The 25,072-nt window shown below is 37.7% G+C and overlaps 2 protein-coding genes across 14 annotated transcripts in view; one reads left to right on the top strand and one right to left on the bottom strand.

Annotated features, from left to right (window-relative positions):
• ABCB1 (ATP binding cassette subfamily B member 1) overlaps positions 1-25,072 on the bottom strand; it is a 206,545-nt gene that overhangs the window by 132,747 nt on the left and 48,726 nt on the right. The gene's annotated exons all lie outside the window — the stretch shown is intronic.
• RUNDC3B (RUN domain containing 3B) overlaps positions 6,590-25,072 on the top strand; it is a 147,362-nt gene continuing 128,879 nt past the window's right edge. For 9 of the 13 annotated variants that reach the window (XM_077857113.1, XM_077857108.1, XM_077857106.1 and 6 more), the window contains exons 1-2: positions 6,593-6,746; positions 24,824-24,939. In XM_077857113.1, coding sequence (XP_077713239.1) covers positions 6,619-6,746; positions 24,824-24,939 — 244 coding nt within the window. In that variant the 5' untranslated portion in view covers positions 6,593-6,618. Of the gene's footprint in view, positions 6,747-24,823; positions 24,940-25,072 lie in introns of all 13 variants that reach the window. The other 4 variants (XM_077857112.1, XM_077857105.1, XR_013357034.1 and 1 more) reach the window with 3 other exon arrangements.

The raw sequence follows: 25,072 nt of genomic DNA, 5'->3' as shown, positions 1-25,072 counted from the left end.
CCATTTAAAGCCACCAAGACTATGGTATTTCATTATGGCAGCCTAAGATGTCTAAGACAACAACAATACCAAAGAAAATCACATGACTCAATGTGAGTTCACCATCATCACACTCAAATGGGTCCTCAAACACTGACCAGGAGTCTTAAATATCATTAGCCAACTTATTCTACTACTCACAATTAGAAGGACTTTTGCAATTTTTCAACTGGTGATGTCTTTCATTTTGCAGATAATGTAGAAGTTGTCAGGTGGGAACTTCCTGGACTTTCTAACAAGAAAAGTTCAAAACTATTTACATCAGCACCAACATTCTCATTCTTTCCTGTGGTGACAACTGGAATTGGTGCCTTTAACCAAAGCTCAGTCTATCCGTCTGTGCCTTGGATCCCATTGCTTTTTTGCATTCTCTTTTCTGATCACTTTTTCGCTCTCTTGTTTTACTAACCTTTCTTTCCTAGTGGATTCATTCTGTCAGCTTTAAAATGTACTCAAGTCACTTTAGTGAAAAGCAACAACACAACAATAGGGTTAAAATACCAACATCCCTCTATTTAATATCCCCCTATGCCACTCCCCCCCACCCCCACCCCGTTCTCTCCTGCTTTGCTTTGTTTGGTTTCCACCTTCCTCGTGCCACTGAAACAGTGCTTACTGATCTGTGGGAGTACTGTGTATATAAAGGAAATGTTCGTTTTCAAGTATGTTTTCTCAGTCTTTCATTTTTCTTTTGTTTTGTTTATGGAGAAACCTGCCTCGTGAATCTTTTAAAAATCTTTTCAAATGAGAAAGGTGCAGAAATTTCTGTACATCCCCTCCCGAGAAAAAAATTTCCTAGGGTTAAGTTGGGGAAAGAATGCCAGACTGGTCTAATTTAGCACAAGAGATCCTCTATTTGGGGAGCAGCTCTCTTCATCAAAGTTCTGTGTAACATTGTTATGACCTTGTCTGAGACAATTAAGAAACCTAGAGTCAGTGGAGTGGCTCTTACTTAGCTTACTGCCAGCTCAATGAGTACCAACAATGTGATATGTCCACCCAGTTCATGAAACTTGAACTGTATTAAGAATAACCTAGAGACTAGAATAACTGAGAAGATGGCCCCACCACATCCTCTTTACAACAGATCACATCTCGAATGATCTCTTTCTAGAAATGCAAGTTGGGGTACCAGTGATACTACAACTTTGAGAAATTGTGCCCAAACATTGATGTATACTTTGTCCATGCTCTAGAGTTCTCAAAGTGGCTACATTTATTATCTCACTTATCTTCAATATAAATCTATAATGTAACATTATCCCCATACTACAGATGAGAAAACTGAGGCCCAGAGGAGGATGGTAGACTAGCCAGGAGATGGAGCTTCCAGAATTTGAATATAAGCTTTTTGAATCCAGGATTGGCTTTTTTTTTTCTTTTCTTTTTCTTTTTCTTTTCTTTCTTCATTTCTTTCTTCCACGAATAGAAATGCAATAAGCCTAAGGGCAGGGGGCCAGGACTGAGGGTACTGGAAGCCATATTCCAGAAGGAGATTTTGAAGAAACTAGAGATGTTTGGCCTGAGAGATTCTTTTAGATAGTCTGTGGTGGCTGTTGCCAAATATTTGAAACCCATCATATGAAAGAGGGAGGAGACTTCTTTATAACTCCAGAGGGCAGACCTAGGACTAATTGAAATTATGATGAACCCTGGACGGTGAATACAAAACTGTGAAAAAGTGACAAGTGTTGAGCTGCAGAACTGTGTCCAGATAGGCCAAGGAAGTAATATCCCAGAGCAAGAGAGAACCAGCCTGGTTGCCTGAAGCTGCTAGGAGGCAGGGTCATTGGCACTTGTCTGCAGTACCTGTTTTTGTGAGCCAGCTGTCAGTCGAAAGCACCAGTCCTGTGCAGTTTTGATTCTAATCCCAGTGGTTTCCTTTGATGTGGGGGTCTTGTCCCGGAGGCGAGCCCTGGCCACTCAGTTTGGAAGGTTCATAGTTCAGAGCTGATTGCAGACCCCTCCTACATCATCCTATCATCAGAATATAATAAAACACTTCTGTGTAGAAGCTTGGAGTTACAAAAGAAATTAAACTCTGCTAAAACATGACTTTAAAAAGGAACCCAAAAAATTTTGAAAGCAAATATAGACTACTTTTTTTCACAGTGAGTTATGGTCCTGGGTTGGTAAGAAATGCCATTTATCCACATTTTTGCATTCTTCACCCCAGTAGAGAACAATTCTCACAGTTGGACGTCTGACTCAGTAATCTGTCGGTTTTGCCTGACTAAAGTCACATCACTGATTGATGCCAAATCTCGCTCAATTAAAGGTTCATTTTTCTTTTGGCTGTTGGCAAATGCAATGCTGATTATCGGTTATTAGCACCCACCCCCTCAGATCTCTAATGTGCTGGGACAGGAGCTGGGAGCACTTGCCTGCATGCCAATTACAGCAGCAGCAACAGAGCTCTGCCCCACCTTTCTATTCTGGGCCCAAAGACACCTGCCAGTATGTCTGCCTGCAGGGAGGGATATATGTTTATTCAGGACCTTCCTAGGGAGATTAAAAGAAAAAGGGATGCTTTCCAATCTCCATCTCCCTGCCAGCTCTGCACCTCCACGCTAAGAAAAATGGTGATATTTATGACAACATTTGGTTCTTTTTAACTTGTCTATTCACTTTGTCGTTTGCTCATTTATTTTGTTCATTCAATAAATTTTTTTGAGGACTGGTGTGTGAGGCAAATGAAAACAGTACAAAGACCACAGAAGGAAGAGACTGAGTCTCACAAGCCATGTGTGAAAGTAGTCTTCGCTTTCTTGCAGAAGGTCCTAGGCAGGATGTGGAAACCCTGAGACAACGGTGGTAGTTATTATCTTCCTGTCGGGCCTTTCCTCTGATGTTTTCTGAGAAGGAAAAACCTGGTCTGCCTTTGGCTCATTCTGCCAAAGGACTTTAAGTTTTTTGATCCCCTATCTTCTACTCTAGGATGGCCTCTCATCCCCTCAACATGCTCCGGCCTCGAACTGTGCCCCCATCGATATCAAGGCTTTATGACAATGAAAAGTAGCTGATCCTCCCTGCATAGCTGAGGTGGCCCCACGAGTGAGCTAGCAGCATAGAGTCCATGTCCTCGGGCTGTCCCTGTAGATTTTTTCTGTGTTCTTGCTTCCATGCCTGATTGGGCCCACTGGTCTCCACTAATACTCAGTGCATTTGTGAGGGCTGCTTTTGCAGCTTCCACGGGCCCCTAGTGGTCCTTGGCTCCTGGCCCTCTTCCTTCATTTTCAAAGCCGGCAGTCTGGTGTCTTCTCTCCTCTCTAACTTCTGCTTCTGTCTTCACATCCCCTTCGCTCGCTTTGTGGAGTTTTAAAAAATTCTGTGTCTTCAAATTTACCCATCTTTTCTGTGTGGCTCCTGTGTTTGGGCATGCTTAGAAAGTCCACTTCTTTGAGATGAAAATAAACAATGGTTTTATAATCTTTGTCGCTTACAGCATTTAGATCTGAGGGTATTTAGATTTGAGGATATGTTACAGTTGTAATATCGTTTTCCTTGATGAAGAGAAAGAGGAAGTTGGGAAAATGGTGAATAAGTATGGTCTGCCCATTCGGTTCTACAGCATTCTTATATTTTAAATTAGGCATCAACTATTTCCATTATTTTTATTGGGAGTCTTTTTACATCTCTGAGTAATCTTTGTTCAAATGCTCGGATAATTGAAATAAAGAGCTGCAACTGGTGCCTAAAAATAGTTGAAAAAGTTGTGTGAAAACTCATGCGGCTTTATAATAGTATTATACTTTGTAGTAGATATAATTGATTATTTCCAGACTTGTCATCTAGAGAAAGAAGGAGACTTTGGACATATTGCTCTGGATAATTAAGAAAAAGTGTTATCAAATATGGCCCCCATGTGGCAGTTTAATGACTCGCTGTACATACCAAAAAGAAAGGTCTTTCCTGACAAGAAATCTTTTTCGGCAAGTACCTATGTCAACTGAATCCCCCCGAAAAGTAGCATTTGAAAAAACTTTATTACCTAATCGTGTAAGATGGGGTTTTACTAAGTTTTCAGCTGTAAATATAAATTTATACTACAAACAACCTGAAAATGTACTTGAGGCTAGAAAGCCAATCTTGAGAATAATGACACTTCACTCTTCTGTGCTCTGCTCATTTGACACGAGCACTAGGTTTTGTCTTCTTGATAAATGTTAAGGATGTGTGTGTGTCTTCTTCCTTACAGGGGACAAATCAGCATAGGAATTTTCTTGGTAATGGATGGCTTTCCATTCCTTTCCTTATGCAGTTTTCATCTGTGTTTAAACCACAAAAAAAGGGATCCCTGGATGGCGCAGCGGTTTAGCGCCTGCCTTTGGCCCAGGGCGCGATCCTGGAGTCCCGGGATCGAGTCCCACGTCAGGCTCCCGGCATGGAGCCTGCTGCTCCCTCCTCCTGTGTCTCTGCCTCTCTCTCTCTCTCTCTCTCTCTCTCTGTCTATCATAAATAAATACATCTTTAAAAAAAAACACACGAAAAATTTCAACTTGAGCAGAATTTGTCATTGCCAATGCAAATACTTCGCAGACACTGCCTGCATAGCTAGTGCATCTGTTTCCTGACGGCTACTTCTGAATTGAAACTGTTGGTGTAGCAAGAGCAAACAAGCTAAATCGGAGCTTCTAGAATGGCAAATCTCTTTAAAAGCTTCCATGTTACCATAGACAAGAAACGTTTGGGAACAAGTGCACTGAAGTAGAAAGCTCTCTTGCTCTTATTATTGTGAAACACGAAGTTTGAAGTCTGTTATTTTCTCTAAATATATGTGAATGTTTATCGCAGTAAGTTAACGTATTTCTTTCCTTCACAGATCTTCTTCTCTACTATGATTAGACTTAGTCGCAGAAAGCGCTCTTTGCCTTAATGATCTTGAGACTTAAAAAATTTTCCAAACTCAAATATTAGTAATCCACAGCTTTATTATACAAAACTCTGTTTTTAAAGCGTTCAAGATAGAGTAATAGTCCCTCCTTTGTATGATATACATGAAGTACAGGGATATCTGTACTAAACCATATGTTTTATAACAATCTTTGGCAGAAACTTCCAAACCAGAGGTGGAATTTATATGGATTTTGGAGCCACCAAAATCGTAACATTTCAGTAAGATCATGCCAGATGTAACCTCAAGTTACTGTTGACGAACAATTATTAAGAACCTGTTGTAAGCAGGGCACCGCGCTAGGGACAGGGACCGTAGTTACGGATTTCACTCTGAAATCTGAGCATATCGACCCAGGGGAGATGGACGGCCACTTCGGTGAGTGCGGGAGAATGCGACAAAGGCTACGACGTTCATGCTGGTCAGGCCAGAGGGTGCAGAAGCTTGGCAAAGTGGGCGCTACTAGGGCGGCACTATTTTCCGGGAGCAGCCCAGGGGAGCCAAGGCTCAAACTATCCCTAGACCCCCTGTTCCTCACCCAAAGCCGGGGTCACCGCCCAGGCTGGGAGAAGGGTGCACATCAGCACGGCGCTCGTTCTCACGTGGGCTGTCAGTCCCGCCTGCAGGACGTGCTCGGGGCTGGGGTAGGAGCGACGTGGCGTGGACGGACAAGAAACCCCACCTTCAGACGCCCAAGACGGATATTCTACAGGCATTTTCCCTCCCCCCACCCCCTCCGCTATTTGTGGCTGTTTTCCAGGCCAGCGGAGGGAGTTAGGACAAAAGGAACCCTGCTCCTTTCCCGGGTTGACTGCAAGTGCTGGGGCTGCTGCGAGCGCCGCGCCGGGCGGCTGCATTTTCCGGGGCGGAGGACCTGAGAATAGGGCTTCCGGCGTGAAAAAGATCAGCCGCCCAAGCTGAAGATCCCGACGGGTTAAAGCTGCGCTCCCGGTACGAGCCGCGTCCCCCCCGGGGCCCTCCGGCGCCCCGCATCCCACAATCCCCGCGCAGAGCGCAGCGCAGCTCCGCGGCGTGCCGGCCGCCTGCGGTACGCGGGCTGCGAGCGCGAGCCCGGCGTCCTGACAGCTGCCCACGCGCCGGGGCGGCGCTCGAGCACGTGAACCTCAGGAGCCGCGCGGCCCGCCCCGCCCCTCGCGCGCCGCGATTGGCTGCAGGTGCACAGCCTCGGCCGCGGAGGGGCGGGGGGGCGGGGCCGCGCGCGCCAGACGCCCGCGGCCTCCCCGCAGCAGTCGCCGCTGGGGCGCGCGGGCGGCCGAAGGCGGGTGGCGGGGCGTGCGGGCCGGCGGGCGCGCGCGCGTGCTGCCGCCGAGGTCCCTCGGGAAGCCGGGGAGCGCCCGGGGCCGCCCGGCACGCGCAGCCCGGCGGCCGGCGGCGCGCGCGAGGGCGGGGGAGGTGCGTGCGTGTGTGCGCGTGAGTGTCCGTGAGTGTGTGTCCCCGTGTGTGTGCGCGCGTGCGGCGCTTGGGTGCGGAGCGCCAGCCGCCGGCGCCCGGGTACGAGTTCCCGCGCGGTCTCCCGCACCCTCGGTCGGTCCTCGCTCCTGCCCCCCGGCCCCCGCCCCTCTCAGGGCCCCCACGGTCGCAAAGCGAGCAAGAGCCTTGGGGAGCGGGTGTAGGGGGGCGGGAGGGGTCGCGGCAGACAAAAGGGGCGCGGGGGTCAGCCCGCCATGGCCACCCGGAGCCTGGGGGGCCTGAGCGGGAGCCGCGGCGGGGGCGGCGGCGGCGGCGGCGGCAAGAAGAGCCTGAGCGCCCGCAATGCTGCGGTGGAGAGGAGGAACCTCATCACCGTGTGCAGGTACGGCGCGGCCCGCGGCCCGCGGCGAGGGGGGGCGGCGCCCAGGGCTTGGGGCGAGCGCGCGGGCGGGCTGCGGCCGGAGCGTCTGCCGCTCGGGCGTGTCCGCGGGCGCCGGCGCCCGGAGAGGGGCCGGGGCCGGGGCCGGAGCCGGGGCCGAGGCCGGGGCCGGGGCCGGGGCCGGGGCCTCCAGGCCGCCCACTTTCCGTCAGTTTCGGCGCTGGAACCCCGGGAGGGTGAGGCGCGGGGCGGCGCGGGGCGGGGCGGGGGGGGGCTTGGTTCTGAGCGTGCCTTCTAGTGTCCGAGGAAGGGAGGAGGGCAGGACGGACCGGCTCCTCCACTGCGCGCCCGTCGAGCTGTCAGCCAGCTTTTGGTAAAGTCGTCGTTAGTGTGGTTGTCTCCCGTGTTGCCCCCAAGTCGGAATGCGTCCTCTTATTGTTTTGGCTTCTGTACGCGAATATTCAGTTATTCCATTGCACCAGTATTGAACGTCTACTACCAGCCTGCCCCGCGTGTGTGTGTGTGTGTGTGTGTGTGTTCTCTCCACTTTTAAATTGCGGTGCTAGTGCAGTTTCTGCAGTTGTTCCCGAGAGCGGGACTTGTGGAGGACCCCTAGTCTTCGTGCCACTGATTTATTCCACGTCTTGCCTTCCCTCAAAGGTTTTCTAATTATGAGTGTAATATTCCTTTACACTACAATAATATGGAAACATAAAAGGAATAATTATGCGCATCTGTGTTCAGAAATAACTGATTTTTCACCAAACATCTCGGCAGCAACCATCGATAATCTTCCAGGAATTAAAGAGTGATGACACCTTTTCCTCCTTTTCAGGTTCTCTGCATTTCTTCTTGTTTAAAAGTGTGCCTAGCATCTGAGGTAGCATACAGATACTTCTATTAGGACTTATATTCAGTAACTTTGAGCGAGTTTTTCTTTTCTTTTTTTCTTTTTTTTTAACTTGGACTATTACAGATGTTTGTCTAAATAGCAGGAAGACCTGTCTCACCAACTGTATGGCACTTGGACCTATAAACAGTAAAATAATGTGACCTTGGTTTAATTTACCATTTGTGCTGTCGAGGATGCAACTTTTTGAGGAAGACAGGTATTAAATTTTTTTGATCCAGGAATTTTTTTTTTTTTTTAGTTAGGAAAATAGAACAGTAAGCAAGGCTAATTTATTTTATTTTATATATATATAAAAAAATTATTGTTTTTTTTTAAAAGACGATCATCTCAGGCAGGCTCCAACCATGCTTCTTGGAGTAATGCATTTCATTAAAGCTCCCTCAGTTAAACTTTGCAGGGCAGCTTTTTGCGATTGTCTTTAAAAAAAAAATTATTCACACTATAGCATCTTATGTTCAGTTAATATTTATTGAATGAATAAATTCAGTAATGGGTAGTCTTTCTTCTCCTTCTCCATTTTTGTCCAGGATGATTTTAGGTTACTTGATGTTCATCTGCTTCCTCATCAGAGGCAGGCCAGAAGAAAGGACTTGTATCTCAACCTTATTTAAATAACATTTTAAGTTATGTTTAAGAAATTTCAGTCAAATCACACTGATTGGTGTGGACAGCTGTCTAAGCTCACTGTATTCTCATTCATCTTATTTGCATAATTATTGGTTTCTATTGCAGAATGAATGTAAGTACTGACCTTAGTTTACACATAAATTTTGTATTGTAGCTAAAGTAAATTTCGATTTCTGGCTTAGATTTCAATTTGTGTATGTATTTGTGTGGACTTACTACTAAGGCTGTTCTTCATGTATGAAGAGTTGATGGTTTACATAAATTATCATCCATCTCAGTAGTAATGGGATCTGTTTCTTAGGCTTTGTCTAAAAGGCTTTTACTTTTTGGAAAAAAGTCATTCTAGGCCATTTGTGTGTTTAAAGTAGCCCTGCTTAAACAAATCAATATTTATGCATTTATGTTTCTTTGCCTTTCAGAGTTACCAAATTGTGGTATCTCACCCTTGTCTCTTAACGAATTCATTTTTAAATTTTTATATATCAAATTAGAGGTGATTTGATATTTAAGTTGGAAAGAAATTGGTTTAGAGTTTGAGTTCTAAGTTTACTCTGTCATTAACTGGTTGTATATCCTTTAACAAGCCACACAAACACCTCATCTAGTTTTCACATCTGTAAAATCATCTTGGCCTAAATTTTTAGTAACCTTCAATAACACCCTTAAAACTAATAATAGACTTCAAATAAAATGTGTTGACACTTTCTTAGAATTTCTCCAAATATGACAGGGTAATGGTAGATATATGTTTAATGGTAGCTAGATGAGTATGTGCATTTTTCTCTCTAAGCAGAAACATTCTGGACTATGTTCCATTTTATGTTTCTCTACTGATGTTCTAGAAAACTTGTGAACAGTTTACCAAAGCAAATCAAAACAAAAATTCTCCTCCCACCACGTATCATTCTGTATCTATAATGTTTATACAATAATGTTTTTCCTTACCCCTTAACAACATATTCTCAGCTTAGTTTTAAAGTCTTGTTATATAATTACACAATTTTTTTACATTAAAAAAATTTTTTTTTTTACATTTAAAGCCTTGTACAAGAACAGTATTGTTATGGTGTCAAAGTTTCAAAGTGGGTGCTCTATTAGGTAAGATAGTCAGGATGTGAATTGAATTGAATTTTGATTCATTGTGATTATGTATATAATTATTTTATCTCTTGTTTTTGTTCTATTGACCATTTATGTATGGTAGCCTTAAAAATGCTTGTATGGTACTTGGTATTATTTTATCATGCTTTTTTACGGATTGTGGTAGAAAGAAAGTAGGTCATTTGAGGCCTCTAAATATTCCACACTCAACTCCAAAATATTCATAGACTGATTTTGGCTCTGTGTACCGACTAGTATTTTCCCTGCATGTTCTTTACATTAAGAAGTTTGAAAATTAATTTTTTAAAGTCCTGCAGGCTTTTTGTTAACCTCTATTTTTCATCCATAAAAAATCAGGTACATTAGTCATTTTTTCTGTCATTTTTTTTTCAATTTTTATTTATTTATGATAGTCACAGAGAGAGAGAGAGAGAGAGAGAGAGAGAGGCAGAGACATAGGCAGAGGGAGAAGCAGGCTCCATGCACTGGGAGCCCAACGTGGGACTCGATCCAGGGTCTCCAGGATCGCGCCCTGGGCCAAAGGCAGGTGCTAAACTGCTGCGCCACCCAGGGATCCCATTTTTTCTGTCATTTTTTAAGCTTCATGTTTTATTGAAAAACTTACATATTCCTTTGATTTTTACTTTTGTTGACAAAGACAATTAAAATAGAAATTCTCTTTCTGAGGGTTAACATTGTTTTAAAAGAACGTTTACAGTACTGTATATATGTATACAGTTTATAGATTTTAACTATATACTGCATAACAGATTTTAGAATAATATTTGCTAAACTTTTCATCAATACCTTAAGAGAAACTACTCACATAGTCATAATCTTGTTTTGTGGCTGGAAAGGATTAACAGCCATTTCAGGAGAAAGAGTGATGAGTGGAGACAAATGATGGTTTTCAAAATTAAAGTACTTCTAATAGGCTTTACATAGTTATTCTTGGTTTTGTGTGGGTAAAGATATTATTTCATAATTTGAATGTTATTTCAAGTAACAGTAGGGCCTTATGTTTTCCAGTGTAGTCAGGGAATGAGGTGCTCATATTTCTCTATGTTATAAATGTTTGAGTTAAGCTTAAAATCCTCCCATCAGATACAGTGCTTTCTCTACTCAGCATTAGTTGTGGAGTGCAATCTTCTGTATAAATGAAGCTTATAATTTAAGTGTTCACAGTTAAGGTACAATAAATAATACTACTTAAAACATTTTGGGTGAACTACTTTTAAAAATGGATTACATGTTTCCCTACCTTCTTTAAAAGATTCTCTAAAGAATAATATAATCTTTTTTGAGGATTTTACTCTAAATCTGTTTCTGTGAATATGCCCTGGTGCTGTGGCTCCCCTTGAGGACTCTTGAGATGCATAGAGCTTTTTGCTACGTGGTCCCAGGAGATTGTGTTTGAATTTTTTTGTGTGCCTTTGCATTTTGCTATTGCTTCCTACCAAGTTATCTGTTATTTCTTATAACTCTACCTATTTCCAGCAGCTGTTTCCTCTGTGCTTCCTATCCTCACTTGTTTATTACAATTGGCTGTGAACTAGGAAAGCAGATAAGTAAATTTATCATGTGTTAAAATAAAAAGGCAACCAGAGGCCTCAGTTGAATAAATGAGCATTAGCACTCTGAGCTTAACATTATAGTTGATGAATAATCAGAAAAAAAAAAAGTCTATTCCTATGTTTGAACTCTGTGGGTGAACTTGCAGATATGTAAAATGTTAGTATGATTGGCAGTATTATCTTTTAAATAACTTTGAATTCAGTGACTTTACTTTCTTTGTCACTGTTTCTTTGCGTATGCCTCATGAGACTGTTCATACCTTGGCCACAGTGATTGTATTTTTGGCTAAAGCTCTTTTAGTCATACCCTGTGTGGCAGAACTTTGGTTTTGGTCTCTGATTAACATGTTTAGTTGTATTCTTTTAGAGCAGGTTCAGTATTATTTCTAAGGATTGTTTAGAGCCCTGATAGTAGGTATTCATGATGGAGGTAGCATGATCATCTTTTCAGCTATTAGGCTTGGATAACCTTCTCAGCATTCAGAGAAGGTGATTATCTCTTCCCCTAGCTAGAATGGGTTTTTACTCAACTTAGGGAGAATAGCTGTCCTCCACACATTCAACTTCACTGCTTATCTTAACTCCACTGTGTATTGATAAATGTCGGAAGCTCTGTTGAAAGATAGGATATTCAAGGGGGAATATGTGAAGCTTATCCACTCTTATATTCATTCTTACAAGTTTAAAAGATATATCTCTGAGTTGGTCCAGATCATCAGAAAGCAGCTGGGTACGTAGACAGCATTGCTTCACAAGCTCCTGTCAACAGTTGCTTTTTCACAATTGTGCATTGGTAAGTTTCCATCAGCCTATATTGTGAGTGATCAGAAGAAGCAGTCACAAAAGGTCTTGAAGTTGCTGTCAGGAACGTTGTTTATTATGTCAAGAAGTGTCATCTTTTTGTGAAGATTGCTATGGGAAATATTTTAGTGCCAAGGATTGTATCTCTAGGCAGTTGGTTTATTTATATCTACTGGACACAAATGTGTTAACTGACAACTTCTTTTTTACACAGCTTTAGAAATTTTAGTGTTAAATCTGTGGCCAAGCAGATTTATAAAGGATATATAAAACATGAGAGTAATGCATTTAGCTTTATTCTTAGCTTTACTTTGCTTCCACATTTTTCATTTAAATTATTACTGATTTATAATCTGCATACAGAGAGTACACATAGCATAAGCATACAGGTCAGTGAATTTTTGCAAAGAAGACCCTACATTGTAACTAGCACTCAGGTCAAGGAAAAGAACATTACCCTTCATGTATTTAAATATTCTGAATTTTTTCTCAAAAGTATTTATAGTTTTGAATATACATATACACCTCTTTTTAAAGTTTTTATATTTTTATATTGTAACCGATGATTAAATTTTTACATTTCCTTTTTTGCTGATATATAGGCATATAATCAACCTTTTAAAATATTTGTCTCATAATGTAGTAATCTTACCATATTTACTTATTAATTCTAACAGATTTTCTGCAGTTTTTTTTTTTTCAAAGTTTGAACACGGTTATGTCATCTCGTTTAAAACATAATGCCATTGTTTTCTTGTGTTCCTGCACTGGCTAGGACCAGAGGATTGCTGAAAACATTAAATATTTTACCATGAAGTAGATGTTTGCCATCAAATGTTTTTGTCTATCAAAGTAAACATAATTTCTCTTCCTTATTTTCTGTTTATGTAGTGAATTATATTGGTTGACTTTTGAAGGTTAAACTACTTTGGAATAAAAACTCTTGGTTGTGCTATATCATCTTTTTTATGTATCTTTGCATTCAATGAGTTAATATTCCATTTGGGATTTTTGTATGTATGTTCACGGAAGAGGTTTATCTGTAATTGTTCTTTCTTACAGTGTCCTTGTTTAGTTTTGTCATTAAGATTATCTGACCTTATAAAGCAAGTTGGGAAGTATCCTTCAGTAGAATAATTTGTATAACATTAGATTATTTCTTAAACTTTTGAAAGAATTCACCAGGGAAGACATCTGAACTGCTAATTGTCTTTGTGGGAAGTCTTTAAGTAACAGATTCAATTTATTTAATAGACACTGTACAATTCAGATTTCCTGTTTCTTCTAGAATCAGTCTTCAGTGAGTTCTCCATGTATATTACCACATTTATGCTTAAGATCTTTAAAATATCCTTTTCATATATTTTTGTTGTTTAAAAAATCTATAGTAATTTTCCATTTTCTTTCATGATACTGCTAATTTCTGTTTTTCCCATTTTTTTCTTGTTAGCTTATGAATTTTATGTATCTTTTCAAAAGCCAACTTTTAGCTTTGTTAATTTTCCCTGCCATACATTTATTTCTGAATTCATTGACTTCTTTATTATTTCTTTGAGTTTAAGTTCCTCTTTTTCTAATTTCTTGAGACAAGAGTTTAGATCATTGTTTTTCAGCCTTTCTTTTTTTATAAATATGCCTTTGACATCTACAGATGTCCTTTTTTGACATTATTTTAGGATTGCTAACAAGATTTGAAATGTATCTTTATTATTAATTAGTTTAAAATGTTTTCTCATTTCCATTGGGTTTTCTTCTTTGACTCATGGATTATTTTAAAAATTTATTACTTAACTTTCAAATAGTGGAGGATTTTCCAGTTATTTTTAGATACTGGTTTTTAACTTAATTCCACTATATTTATAGAGAACATAGTCTGAAAGATTTCAGACTTTTGAAGTTTTGTTTATACTTGCTTTATGATACAACATATGGTTAATTTAGATAATATTTTATATACATTTGAAAAAATACTGTCATTAATTGCATGTTCTATATTAGTTATATCTAAGTTTAATTGTGTTATTTATACTTCTTTATCCTTACCTGTTTTTTTATATGCTTAATCTATCTAATTTTGAGAGAGATGTCTGTCACTGAAGGTACCTTTGTCTATTTCCTCTTTTCTGTTATTTTTGCTGTCAGTATTTTGTTGCTTTATTATTGGGTGTGTGTGGATGTAGAATTGTGATCTCTTGGGGTGCCTGGGTAGCTGCAGTCAGTAAAATGTCTGACTCTTGGTTTCAGCTCACGTCATGATCTCAGGCTCATGAGATGGAGCCCTATGTTTGGCTCTGCTTCAGAGTCTCCCTCCCTCCTACTCATTCTCTCTCTCAAATAAATAAATAAATAAATAAATCTTTTTTTTTTTTTAAACACAAAATTGTGATCTCTTCCTCGGGGCTGGATCCTTTGTCACCATGAAATGTTTTTATCTTTCATACCGTTATTTTCTTAATGTCAATTTTGTCTGCTATTATTATAGTTTAGACAGCTTTCTTACAGCTAATGTTTGTATGATGTATCTTTTTCCATCCTTAACTTTAAATCTTTTTGTCCTTAAATTTAAAATGTCTCTTGTAGGCAGGATAGAATTGAGTTTTAACTCATTAGAGTATTTAGTCCATTTACATTTAATGTTATCTTATTTGGGTTTATAGCTACCATTTTATTCTTTGTTTTATGTTTACTTTTTTCTCTTTTCTTATATATCAGTGAAATATTTTTTATTTATTCCACTATTCCAGTTTTTCTCCCAATGAACTTGTTAATCATAAATTTTTTTTCTTCTTCTGTGTACATGTTGGATTCCTATCCTTTTGGCAGTTACTCTTAATTTATCACAGTGTAATATAAATTTAACTCTCACTGCTTCTCCAGTAATGTTAGAACTATTTATTCCTTCTTATTCTGGACATTTTAAGTCTACATATATGGACTTTATATTTTTTATATATATTTACACATATATTTTAAGTTGCACAAGATTCTTTTATTGCTATATTTTATTCTTGATATTTAGGCAATACACATTTGCATTTACCCACATATTTACCCTTACCATTGTTCTTCCATCAGGTTTGGAAAAATTTTGGCTACTTTTACACTCCCCAGTTTCATGTATGTTAAATTTTATCAGATTCTATTTGACTTACATTCTTTCTTTTCTGTATCTTCTCTTCTTTATTCTCTCTTTACTTCAGTTTGTATATTTTGTATGACTTCTTTTCATTAATCTTGTCTTCTGTTTCTCATCTACTGAGTAAATTAAATGAGTTTTTAATTTCAGATAGTTTTGAATTTTAATTTCTCTAATCCTCATATAAAAATACATATCTTTTTATCTATATCCATCTTTTCCTGTCTTCCATAGATCCTATTAATCAGTTATCTAAAAGTTCTGATCACTAATTTAGAATATTTGGATCATTTTACATCTCTTTTTATTGTGTTTTCTCTCTTCCTTTCTTTGTCATGTAGTCTTGTTTTTTGGCATATATAGATTTCTTTTTACTGAATACCAGATGGTGTGTATTAAAATTTTCAGCACTTTTGTTGTTCTTTGAGTGCTATTATACTTACCACTTGGTCAACCATCATGTCAGAAGTATTCATCAGAACATAACATACAGTAGAAAAAGACCACAGGTAGAGTGCACCCATCAATTTGAAGAAAATGTGGCCAAGAGCTTATTAGTGCCCATGGCTCATAATATAGCATAGTGCTTACTTTCCTTACTAATGTTATCTCTTCTGGAAAGATAGAGTGGTAGCTGATTGCCTTCATTCAGTCAGGGAATGGTGCTGAATCCAGGCTGGTTTTCAACTCTGGTAAGTAGTTTATTTCCAGCATTTAGCACATAGTAGGGTTTTGAACCTACTAGGCTTGGTATATTTTTTAGCACTCTTTCTCTGCTAGTCTTAAACTATTATTTGTCTTCTGGAACTACGAAGTGCTTTATTGTGTTAATCAGAGGCTTTCTGATTAGGATTTTAGTCTTCTGCTGACAGAAAGTGTTTGTGGCCTTCCCAGAATTCCTTCAAAAGCTTTCCTAGTTTTTCTGTTCCCCACTAGCACTCTTCTGTGGGAATTAGACCCTGCCATACTCAGAATTGACAGACACTCCTGGGTAAAAGCAGCTATAGCACGGGATCCCTGGGTGGCGCAGCGGTTTGGCGCCTGCCTTTGGCCCAGGGTGCGATCCTGGAGACCCCGGATCGGATCCCACGTCGGGCTCCCGGTGCATGGGGCCTGCTTCTCCCTCTGCCTGTGTCTCTGCCTCTCTCTCTCTCTCTCTCTCTATGTGACTATCATAAATAAATAAAATTAAAAAAAAAAAAATTTAAAAAAAAAAAAAAAAAAAGCAGCTATAGCAGTCAACCTATTTTTGAGCTTTACTCTTTCTGGAGTCTTAACTCCTCTGATTCTTAATGTTTTAGCCACCGTCCACAGGCTTCAAACATACGATTTCTGTAGTTCCTCCCCCTTCCCCAGTTTTTCTAGCTGTACTCTTTGGGAGCACTGGTCTACCACCATTTACTCCATCCACCTTAGTCTATTCCCACATTTTTCATCTTCCTCTGTAGTTTTTTTTTTTTTTTAAGATTTTTTTTTTTTTTATTCATGAGAGTCACATGGAGAGAGGCAAAGACAGAGGCAGAGGGAGAAGCAGGCTCCCTGTGGGGAGCCAGATTTGGGACTCTATTCCAGGGCCCCAGGATCACTCTGAGCTGAAGGCAGATGCTAAACCACTGAACCACCCAGGCGTCCCTTCCTCCCCAGTTTTAATTTATGCAGCCAACTGATGGTATTTTGTATGCCCCCATAAGCAGTCTTAAGTCTTTTCTGGAATAGGTTATATAAATAACTATAGCACCAGTTATGCTGTAATCTGATTATCTTTTTGTCTTTTACTAGAATGTGAATTTCTCAAATATTGGAATCATAGTTTATTTAGCATCTAGTTTATTTCCAGCATTTAGCACATAGTAGGCATGTTTCAACTGAGGTAATTATATTTAGTAAAGAATAATATCAGTGCAATGGACATTTCAAAAATAAAATTGAAGGTTGAATTGAAGAATCATCATCATTTATTTTTTAAAAGTCACCCTAATGGTTAATCTCTAATGATTAGTAGAGTTTCAACATGTAATAGCTTCAGCAGTAGAATTTACTTTCTTTTGAATGGAATTACTACTCTAATTAAAATTTAATGTGGAAATGGAAAAAAATTCATCTTTCTAGTGTTTGAATAATAGTTTAAGAAAAGGTGAGACTAAAAAAAAATTTAAAAAAAATAAAAAAAAAGAAAAGGTGAGACTGAACTAACCAAATATATTTTTTGTTATTTCCTTATGGAGTGTACCTTAATATTCAATTTTATAGAAGCTATTTCACGAAAATAGGTAAAAAGTATAAAATGCATACTATTTTGAAAATATCATCTCAAAGATAGAAAATACACATTTTTTGCATTAGATAAAAGGACATTGCCTTTTTTTCCAGTGATGGTAATTGTCCTTTGAAGAGGATAACAGTATTCCCATATATCCAAAATGTACACTTGAGTTCTTTTGTATTCCAGATATAGTCTCAAAATTAATATTAAAAATATAAATTAAAATTTTAATAATTTATAAAACAAAACATCTGTGCTTAACATCTGAGGAAAATACATTATGTCATGCATGCAGAATATCCTTTTTTGGAGAAAAAATACTACATGAGCATTTATGACTAGTAATGAAAATTCTTTAACTGAAGCAATTTCTGTTTCAATCAGATTTGTTTTATAGTTAAGCCTAATATTGCTAGAATTCAAACCCAAATATATCCGATTTTAAAACTATACTTTCGGGATCCCTGGGTGGCGCAGTGGTTTGGCGCCTGCCTTTGGCCCAGGGCGCCATCCTGGAGACCCGGGATCGAATCCCATGTCGGGCTCCCGGTGCATGGAGCCTGCTTCTCCCTCTGCCTGTGTCTCTGCCTCTCTCTCTCTCTCTTTGTGTGACTGTCATAAAAAAAAATATATATATATATTAAAAAAATAAAAATAAAAAATAAAACTATACTTTCCTCTTATGTGCTTCCTTCAGTGTCTGTGGATACATAAGAACTGGTAGTAAATCATGTGTGGGTATATGTGTTTGTATTTGAGCCATAGCATCAGAAAAAATCAATTTACACACACTTGAAAATCCTTTTTCTATGCTTAGATGTTACTTAGAGAAATGCTGCTGCTCCAAAAAGAAAGTGGATGTGTGCTAACATTTAGTAATTTCTGTGTACGTTGAAACTGTATTAAATACTTTATATATCTCTTTTAATCTTCACAATAACTTAGTAATTGATTACTGACAAAACTGAGGTTCAGAGGAGTTAATTGTCTTGATAGAAACAGTTAATAGCAGAGCCAGGTTTGAGTCCAGGGCCTGATATTAAAGCCCTTGTTCTTTCTATTGCTGTACTGCTGCCATGAATAGCTAGATAGTTAACCTATGTTAAAATATGTTACTTGAATATTTTTGTTTGTCATTGGATAAAGAGCGGTTAGATTCCAAAAGGATATGTGATCCAAGGGTATAAAGTATTCTTTATTAATAGGATTTTAATTGGGAGTTCTTTCATATAAGAGATTTAATGAGCTATTTATATTAAGATGGGAAGTTTTCTTGGTTTGATAGCTTTCTAATTCTAGATGGGTTTTTTTTGGAAAATTTCGTTTTATCCTTAGGTTTTTTTTTTTTTTTTTTTTTTTTTAAAGATCGTGTGTGTCTAATGTTATTTTTCATGTTGGGCAATCTGTTGTCATCAATCCTGCTTATATAGCAATACAAGATGTTAAGTATATAGTATCTCATCCTTAAAGTACCTAAATTACAAATTCTCTTTAAAAGGAATTTTGTCAGTGCAGGTGGGAAAATATTTTAAAATACAATTTTCTCTCTCCTTTTAATTTTTACATTGAGTAAAATTTTTAGAAATAGTAAACACTATAATAAGAGAGAGAATCTTAGGCTATACATTCCAGAGAAAATGATTGGAACTTTTTAATCCCTGTGTTCCAATAAAACTTTATTTATAAAAACTGGCAACAGGTTGGATTTGGCCTGTGGTAGTAGTGTGCAGACTCCTAGTAAAATGGTATATATAAAAAAATTCTTATTGTAAAAATATTAAAATTATAGGAAAAGTGGGATACACATGATTTTGGAGAATTCTTACTTTCCTAATACTTAAAAAAAGAAGGCAAATTGCTGATTCAAAAAGATTTTTTGAGTTTCTGGTATAAAATGTGAGAAAGGAAATAAGCTATTACCCACACTGATTTACATTTTATTTGAGGTAAATTGTATCCTGTTTCCCGGTAGCCATCTCTGTGTTGACTATTTAATCACTGATTTATATTAATATGCAGAAGATAGTTACCTGCCCCTTTGGGAAAGACAACTAGCAGTAATAAACATTATAAAGAATTCTGTAATTTTGGTGTGAAATAGTGGAAAGAATTCTATCTCAGGATTTGGATACATTCTACTTAAAAATATCACTTATGAGTGACTTTTCTAAAGTCCTTTTAGTTTTGAAATGTGATGCTTCTATGTGCTTTGGTTATCTTCAGATATAATTCTGTGGTAAAGACATATAATGGTATAGGTAAGAAAATCTGTTCTGTATGAAATTTATGGGGTTTTGTTTGTTTGTTTTTAAGGGGGGGGGGAGGACAGAGGGAAAAGAAGAGAGAGAATCCTAAGCAGGCTCCACACCCAAGGCAGAGCCTGATGGGAAGCTCCATCTTACAACTCTTGAGATATGACCTGAGCCCAAAACAAGAGTTGGACGTTCAACTGACTAAGCCACCCAGGTGCCCTGAAATTTATGTTTTTTGAAGTATTTTGATTATTGTAAGGGGATGGGACATATTTTTTTCCTACTTGAACACTCTGCATATATGTGAATATATGTATATATTACTAATGTAGTGCCTTAAGTATTAAAGGTGAATTTCCAATTTTTAAGGTTTCTTTCCAATAATGTAGAAATTAATGAGTAATATTTCTTATTTTGGTGTCACATTTTTACTTTTTAATTATAGTTAAAATTATGTTACAAATCTATGACTCATGGAAAGAATTCAATATAGTGTAATGAAAAAAAATTTTTTTGTAATGAACATTTTTTAAACATAGTTTAAATAGTTTTGGTAACTATCTTATTTTTCTCGGTATGTTGCCAAAGAGAGAAATGATAGTTTGTGCTTTCTTAGGTTTGAAGATGTTATTCACAATCATTCTTTCCTATTTCTGACCTAACAAAAATTTTCTTTGGGCATTGAAAGTGGAAAAGAGAATCTTTTTAGACAGAGATATTTTAAAAACTGTGCTTAATTATATGACCCTTTTATGTACATTTTTTATTTTTATTTTTATTTTTATTTTATTTTTTTAAGAATTATTATTTTTTTTATATATTTTATTTATTTATTCATGAGAATACACAGAGAGGAGAAAGAGAGAGGCAGAGACACAGGCAGAGGGAGAAGCAGGCTTCATGCAGGGAGCCTGACGTGGGATTCAATCCAGGGTCTCCAGGATCACACCCTGGGCTGCAGGCGGCGCTAAACCGCTGAGCCACTGGGGCTGCCCCATTTTTGGATTTTTAATTCTTATGTAAACGTTGTTACTTAGACTTGATTTGGTATTTTTAGGCAATTCATCAAATTGTCATTTCATTATTTTAAAGTCAGTCCTCTTCAAGAAATAGATGACTAATATTAATGTCATCATTATCAGGAAATAGCTCAGCATCTGTGTGATACTTTTTTAGATGTATTGAAATTCTTTTTACAGGTTTGGTTTTTATAGCACATCTTAGCTAGTTACTGTGTTATAGAGGAAAAGATTCTCATTATTTTGGCATAATGGAGCTAGCTACATGATTCTAGAGAAGTAAGTGTTGAGTGGGAAGACTTGGCTAGCTAGAAGTAAAACATGGATTCTAAGGAACCAAGTTACCTTCTGAAATTTTGATTTGTGTTGGTAGGAGGAGAGTAGGCTATAAATGATGAAGCAAAGGCAGGAAACTTTCTTTTTTTTTTTTTTTTCATTATCAACCTTGATGTAATAGAATATTTAAAATGCTTTCCTACCCTTAAGTATCTTTATGCTTGGAAAAAACAGAACCTAAGTCTAAAGGTATGCTTTAGGATATTTAGGGCTTTGTTTTTATTTTAGTTTTTATTTTTATTCAAGTGTTGGATTAAAAGTAATTTAGTGCTCTGAGATTCACCATTCTAGGTTTTTGTCATGCAACTAGTATCTTCTATAGGAATAGAAACTGCTGATAACATGATAAAAAGATGCATGTACTTGATTGACAACTGATGTTCTTGGTGCTACAAAAATATATGTATTAATATCCATGGCCTTTCGGGATCCCTGGGTGGCGCAGTGGTTTGGCGCCTGCCTTTGGCCCAGGGTGTGATCCTGGAGACCCGGGATCGAATCCCACATCAGGCTCCCGGTGCATGGAACCTGCTTCTCCCTCTGCCTATGTCTCTGCCTCTCTCTCTCTCTCTCTGTGACTATCATAAATAAATAAAAATTAAAAAAAAAAATATCCATGGCCTTTCTTCCTGTTCTATTTTACAATGTAGATAAATTGTTAGGAAATTCTGTATTATTCCTGGAGGACAATAGTGACTGAAATCTTACCAGATTGTTATGGTAGAAATAGAATATTCAAGCGTAGCTCTTTTTGATCTAGTAAGTACTGTATTGTTTTTATGTTTAAGTAAAATTTTCAGTTCATTTCACTGCTGTGCATTAGTATCTTAAATGCCATAATTTTTAAAGCAGTAGATTACTTCTGCCATGAATGTTTGTGAGTCAGACTTCCTATTCCATTCTACCTAATAAAGATTAGAGGTAAACATTTAAATGTTCCAAAGTTTCCTTTTATTTAGTTCCAAAGTTTCCTTTTATTTAGGTTAAAAACCAAACTAGGGGTTTGTTTATTCATTTTAGGAACACTTCATTTTTCAATCTCATACTGAATAAGAACATTATACTTATTAAAAGTTTGCTAACGATTGACAGCATTTTTCTCATGTATTTTCAATGCGATGGACATAGGAAGAAAAACAAGTTTTCAAATCCCTTTCAATCTGGTTTATCTGTTTATCTTTTTTTTGTTTCTGTTCATTTACTCATGCATTACATCTGATGTTTATCTAATTTGGCTATCTTTTAGGTACAAGAGACCACTTCATCAATGTTACTTCTTAGCTTTTCTTATTTTTTCTGTACATAATGGCTTCCACCTATGAGTCCCATTTGTAGTTATAGATAGTATTATGCACTGAACGTTAATCCACCTCAGTCTAGGTTATTGTCCTAATCAGAGAAGACTGAAAATTATTTGAATAATTATTTTCTTAATGCTCTGAAAAATATATAATTACTACCACTCTAGTTACATAAGAGAAAAGTTATTTCATTACATACAAAAAGTGCCTTAGAGTAGTGGTTTTCAAAGTGTGCTTTTAGACCCTGTCCTTTCAGAGGTCCAAACGGCCAGAGTTATTTTCTTAACAATTCTAAGACATTATTTGCCTTTTTGTTCCCATTCTTTAACAAGTGTACAGTAGGTTTTCAGAGGCTACACGGTGTATAATATTAAAACCGATTGAATACAGAAGCAGATATGGGGATTTATTATATTCTATTCAATATAACATTAAAGATATTTGCATAGAGGTACAACAGTACTGTTCCTGCTAATTTTTTGTTGTTTTGGAACAGATGCATTTTATAAAAATACATTATTTATGCTAACATGTAATGAATTGTTTGTGATTAATAAATGGGGCAGTCTGTACTGTCCAAATATGTACTATCAGTTACCACAATTTAGTTACTATCAGGTCTATACTAACACACTTCTGCTTTGACTACCGTGGTGTATTAACTATGAGTAATTGCATAAAATGAAATTTTGTTGCTGGCACCTTAGTCTGCAAACCATTGTGTTAATAACAAATGCACATCATTATCAGTGAGCTGTCATATCACTTCTTTCTAAATCTGCCCAGCATTGGTCACCATTCAAGTGCTATTAGTTCCTGCACAGAAATGAAAACCTATAGTTGTGTTGCCTCCTTATGTCCTGGTGTTAAACCCACATGCTGTTTTACAAAATGGATAATTGAAAGAGTGAATTGACCAACAAAGATGAAAATGTGACAAAGACACATAAAGTGCTAACATGGGAAATAAAATTTGAATTAAAAGGAATTATAGAAGATGGTATCTTTTTTTTAAAATTTTTATTTGTTTATGATAGTCACACAGAGAGAGAGAGAGAGGCAGAGACATAGGCAAAGGGAGAGGGAGAAGCAGGCTCCATGCACCGGGAGCCCGACGTGGGATTTGATCCCGGGTCTCCAGGATCGCGCCCTGGGCCAAAGGCAGGCGCTAAACCACTGCGCCGCCCAGGGATCCCCAATTATAGAAGAAATAGTTAGTCACGAGGGCACTTGGGTGGCGCAATTGGTTAAACATCCAACTCTCGTTTGGTTCAGGTTGTGATTTCAGGGTCCTGAAATGGAGCCCTGTGAAGTCTCCTTGAGATTTTTTCTCCCTCTTCCTCTGCCCTCCTGCTGGAGCTCTTTCTCTCTCTCTCTCAAATAAATCAATAAATCTTAAAAAAAAAAAAAAAAAAAGAAAGAATCATGGGAATACTGACACTGCTGCTATTCCAGGGAATTAGGTACGCAGCCAGAGGAACTTAGTGAAGGTAAATGAATTGATATAAATGAACAGAGTGGTTATGACAAAAACTAGCTTCTGGGAGAAGTGGTACTGGCAAGCCACTTCACGTTCTAGGGCCTCTCAGAGATTTTCATATTTGAAACTGCAAGGGCTAAAATGTTGTAAACTGATTCAAACTTAGAAAGGAATAATTTGCTAAGGAATAGAAAGTATACTCAGTCCATATTTTAAGTTGTACACTAAGAATGCAAGCGCTATTCAAACTACTGTTGGTAAATTTTTTTTTTTTTTTACAAAGAAAACACTTAAATTCTCAATAGCTCTAATGTTTTATAGTGTACTATATAAATGTTTTACTGTTTTCATTCCCCTATATATTATAAGCGGTGGTGAAGAGTTTTTAGGGTAGGGTTTTTGGATGTAATCATACAAACAAATATCTTTATGTTACCCTTTATACTTACCTCCTATATTTTCTGTCCTTATGAATAGTATAACCAACCAGCCTAAGACCTAGGGAATGATTTGTACTCCTCTTCCTCCCTCATAGTTTACATTTTCTAATTATTTAACAGCTTTCATAGGCCTCCCCATTGCTTCCTTCCTCATAGATTGTCCTTACTTACATGTTTCTCCACTGAAGGAATTTATATTCTAGTAAGGTAGATACTATAGATAACAGCAGTAAGATAAACTATAATTGTCTCTTAAAGGGCCATACGAACAAAATGCTTGTGCTAAGAATATGCAAGAGGATAATTCTTCATTGAAGAGGTGGCATTTGAGCTAAGTCTTGGAAAATGCACTGATTATGACAGTCAAAAATAGAGACAAAGGACATCCTGATAAGGAAAAATATAACATACTTTATAGATTTGTAATTATTCCTATTTATAAAGCTCATAAAAACTTTGGATCTGCACTACTTGCATCCTGTTTCATTCAATTTTGTACTCTAAAACTCTTAAAAGCATTTAGGTCTGACACTTAAATTTCTTATATGCAGTATTGTAGCTTTTGAGTTTTTAGAATTCATAATTAAGGTCATATTTTAAATTCTGATTTTAATGCTATGAAAATAGTGAGCTACTCCTAAGTCTTATTGTGTTCAATAGACAGTAAATATATAACTGAAAGCCTGATTTTTATGTAAAATTTTCTATTCACAGAGTAAATTTGAATAGTTTTCAATATATATAATACTTAAGATTATTTTTTGTAATACTTCCCTAAATTGCTTCCTTTCCATTTTTCCTGCTTAGGTGAATGAATCAACTCTCTTTTTTTCACAGGTTTTCTGTGAAGACTCTAATTGATCGGTCCTGCTTTGAGACAATTGATGATTCTTCTCCTGAATTTAACAATTTTGCAGCTATTTTGGAACAGATTCTAAGTCACCGGCTAAAAGGTAACAGAATTAATATAAGTTTATTCTCACAACAGCTTTCTTTTTTATAAGCCTGAAATTTTAGAATCCATACAGTTTGATATGCTTTTAGATAATAACCATATTGCATCTTGAGAAACATAAAACTGATTTT

The sequence above is a fragment of the Canis aureus genome, chromosome 18 (genome assembly GCF_053574225.1).
Source record: "Canis aureus isolate CA01 chromosome 18, VMU_Caureus_v.1.0, whole genome shotgun sequence".
In the NCBI taxonomy this organism is placed as follows: domain Eukaryota; kingdom Metazoa; phylum Chordata; class Mammalia; order Carnivora; family Canidae; genus Canis; species Canis aureus.
This window is presented reverse-complemented; position numbering and strand designations above follow the sequence as displayed.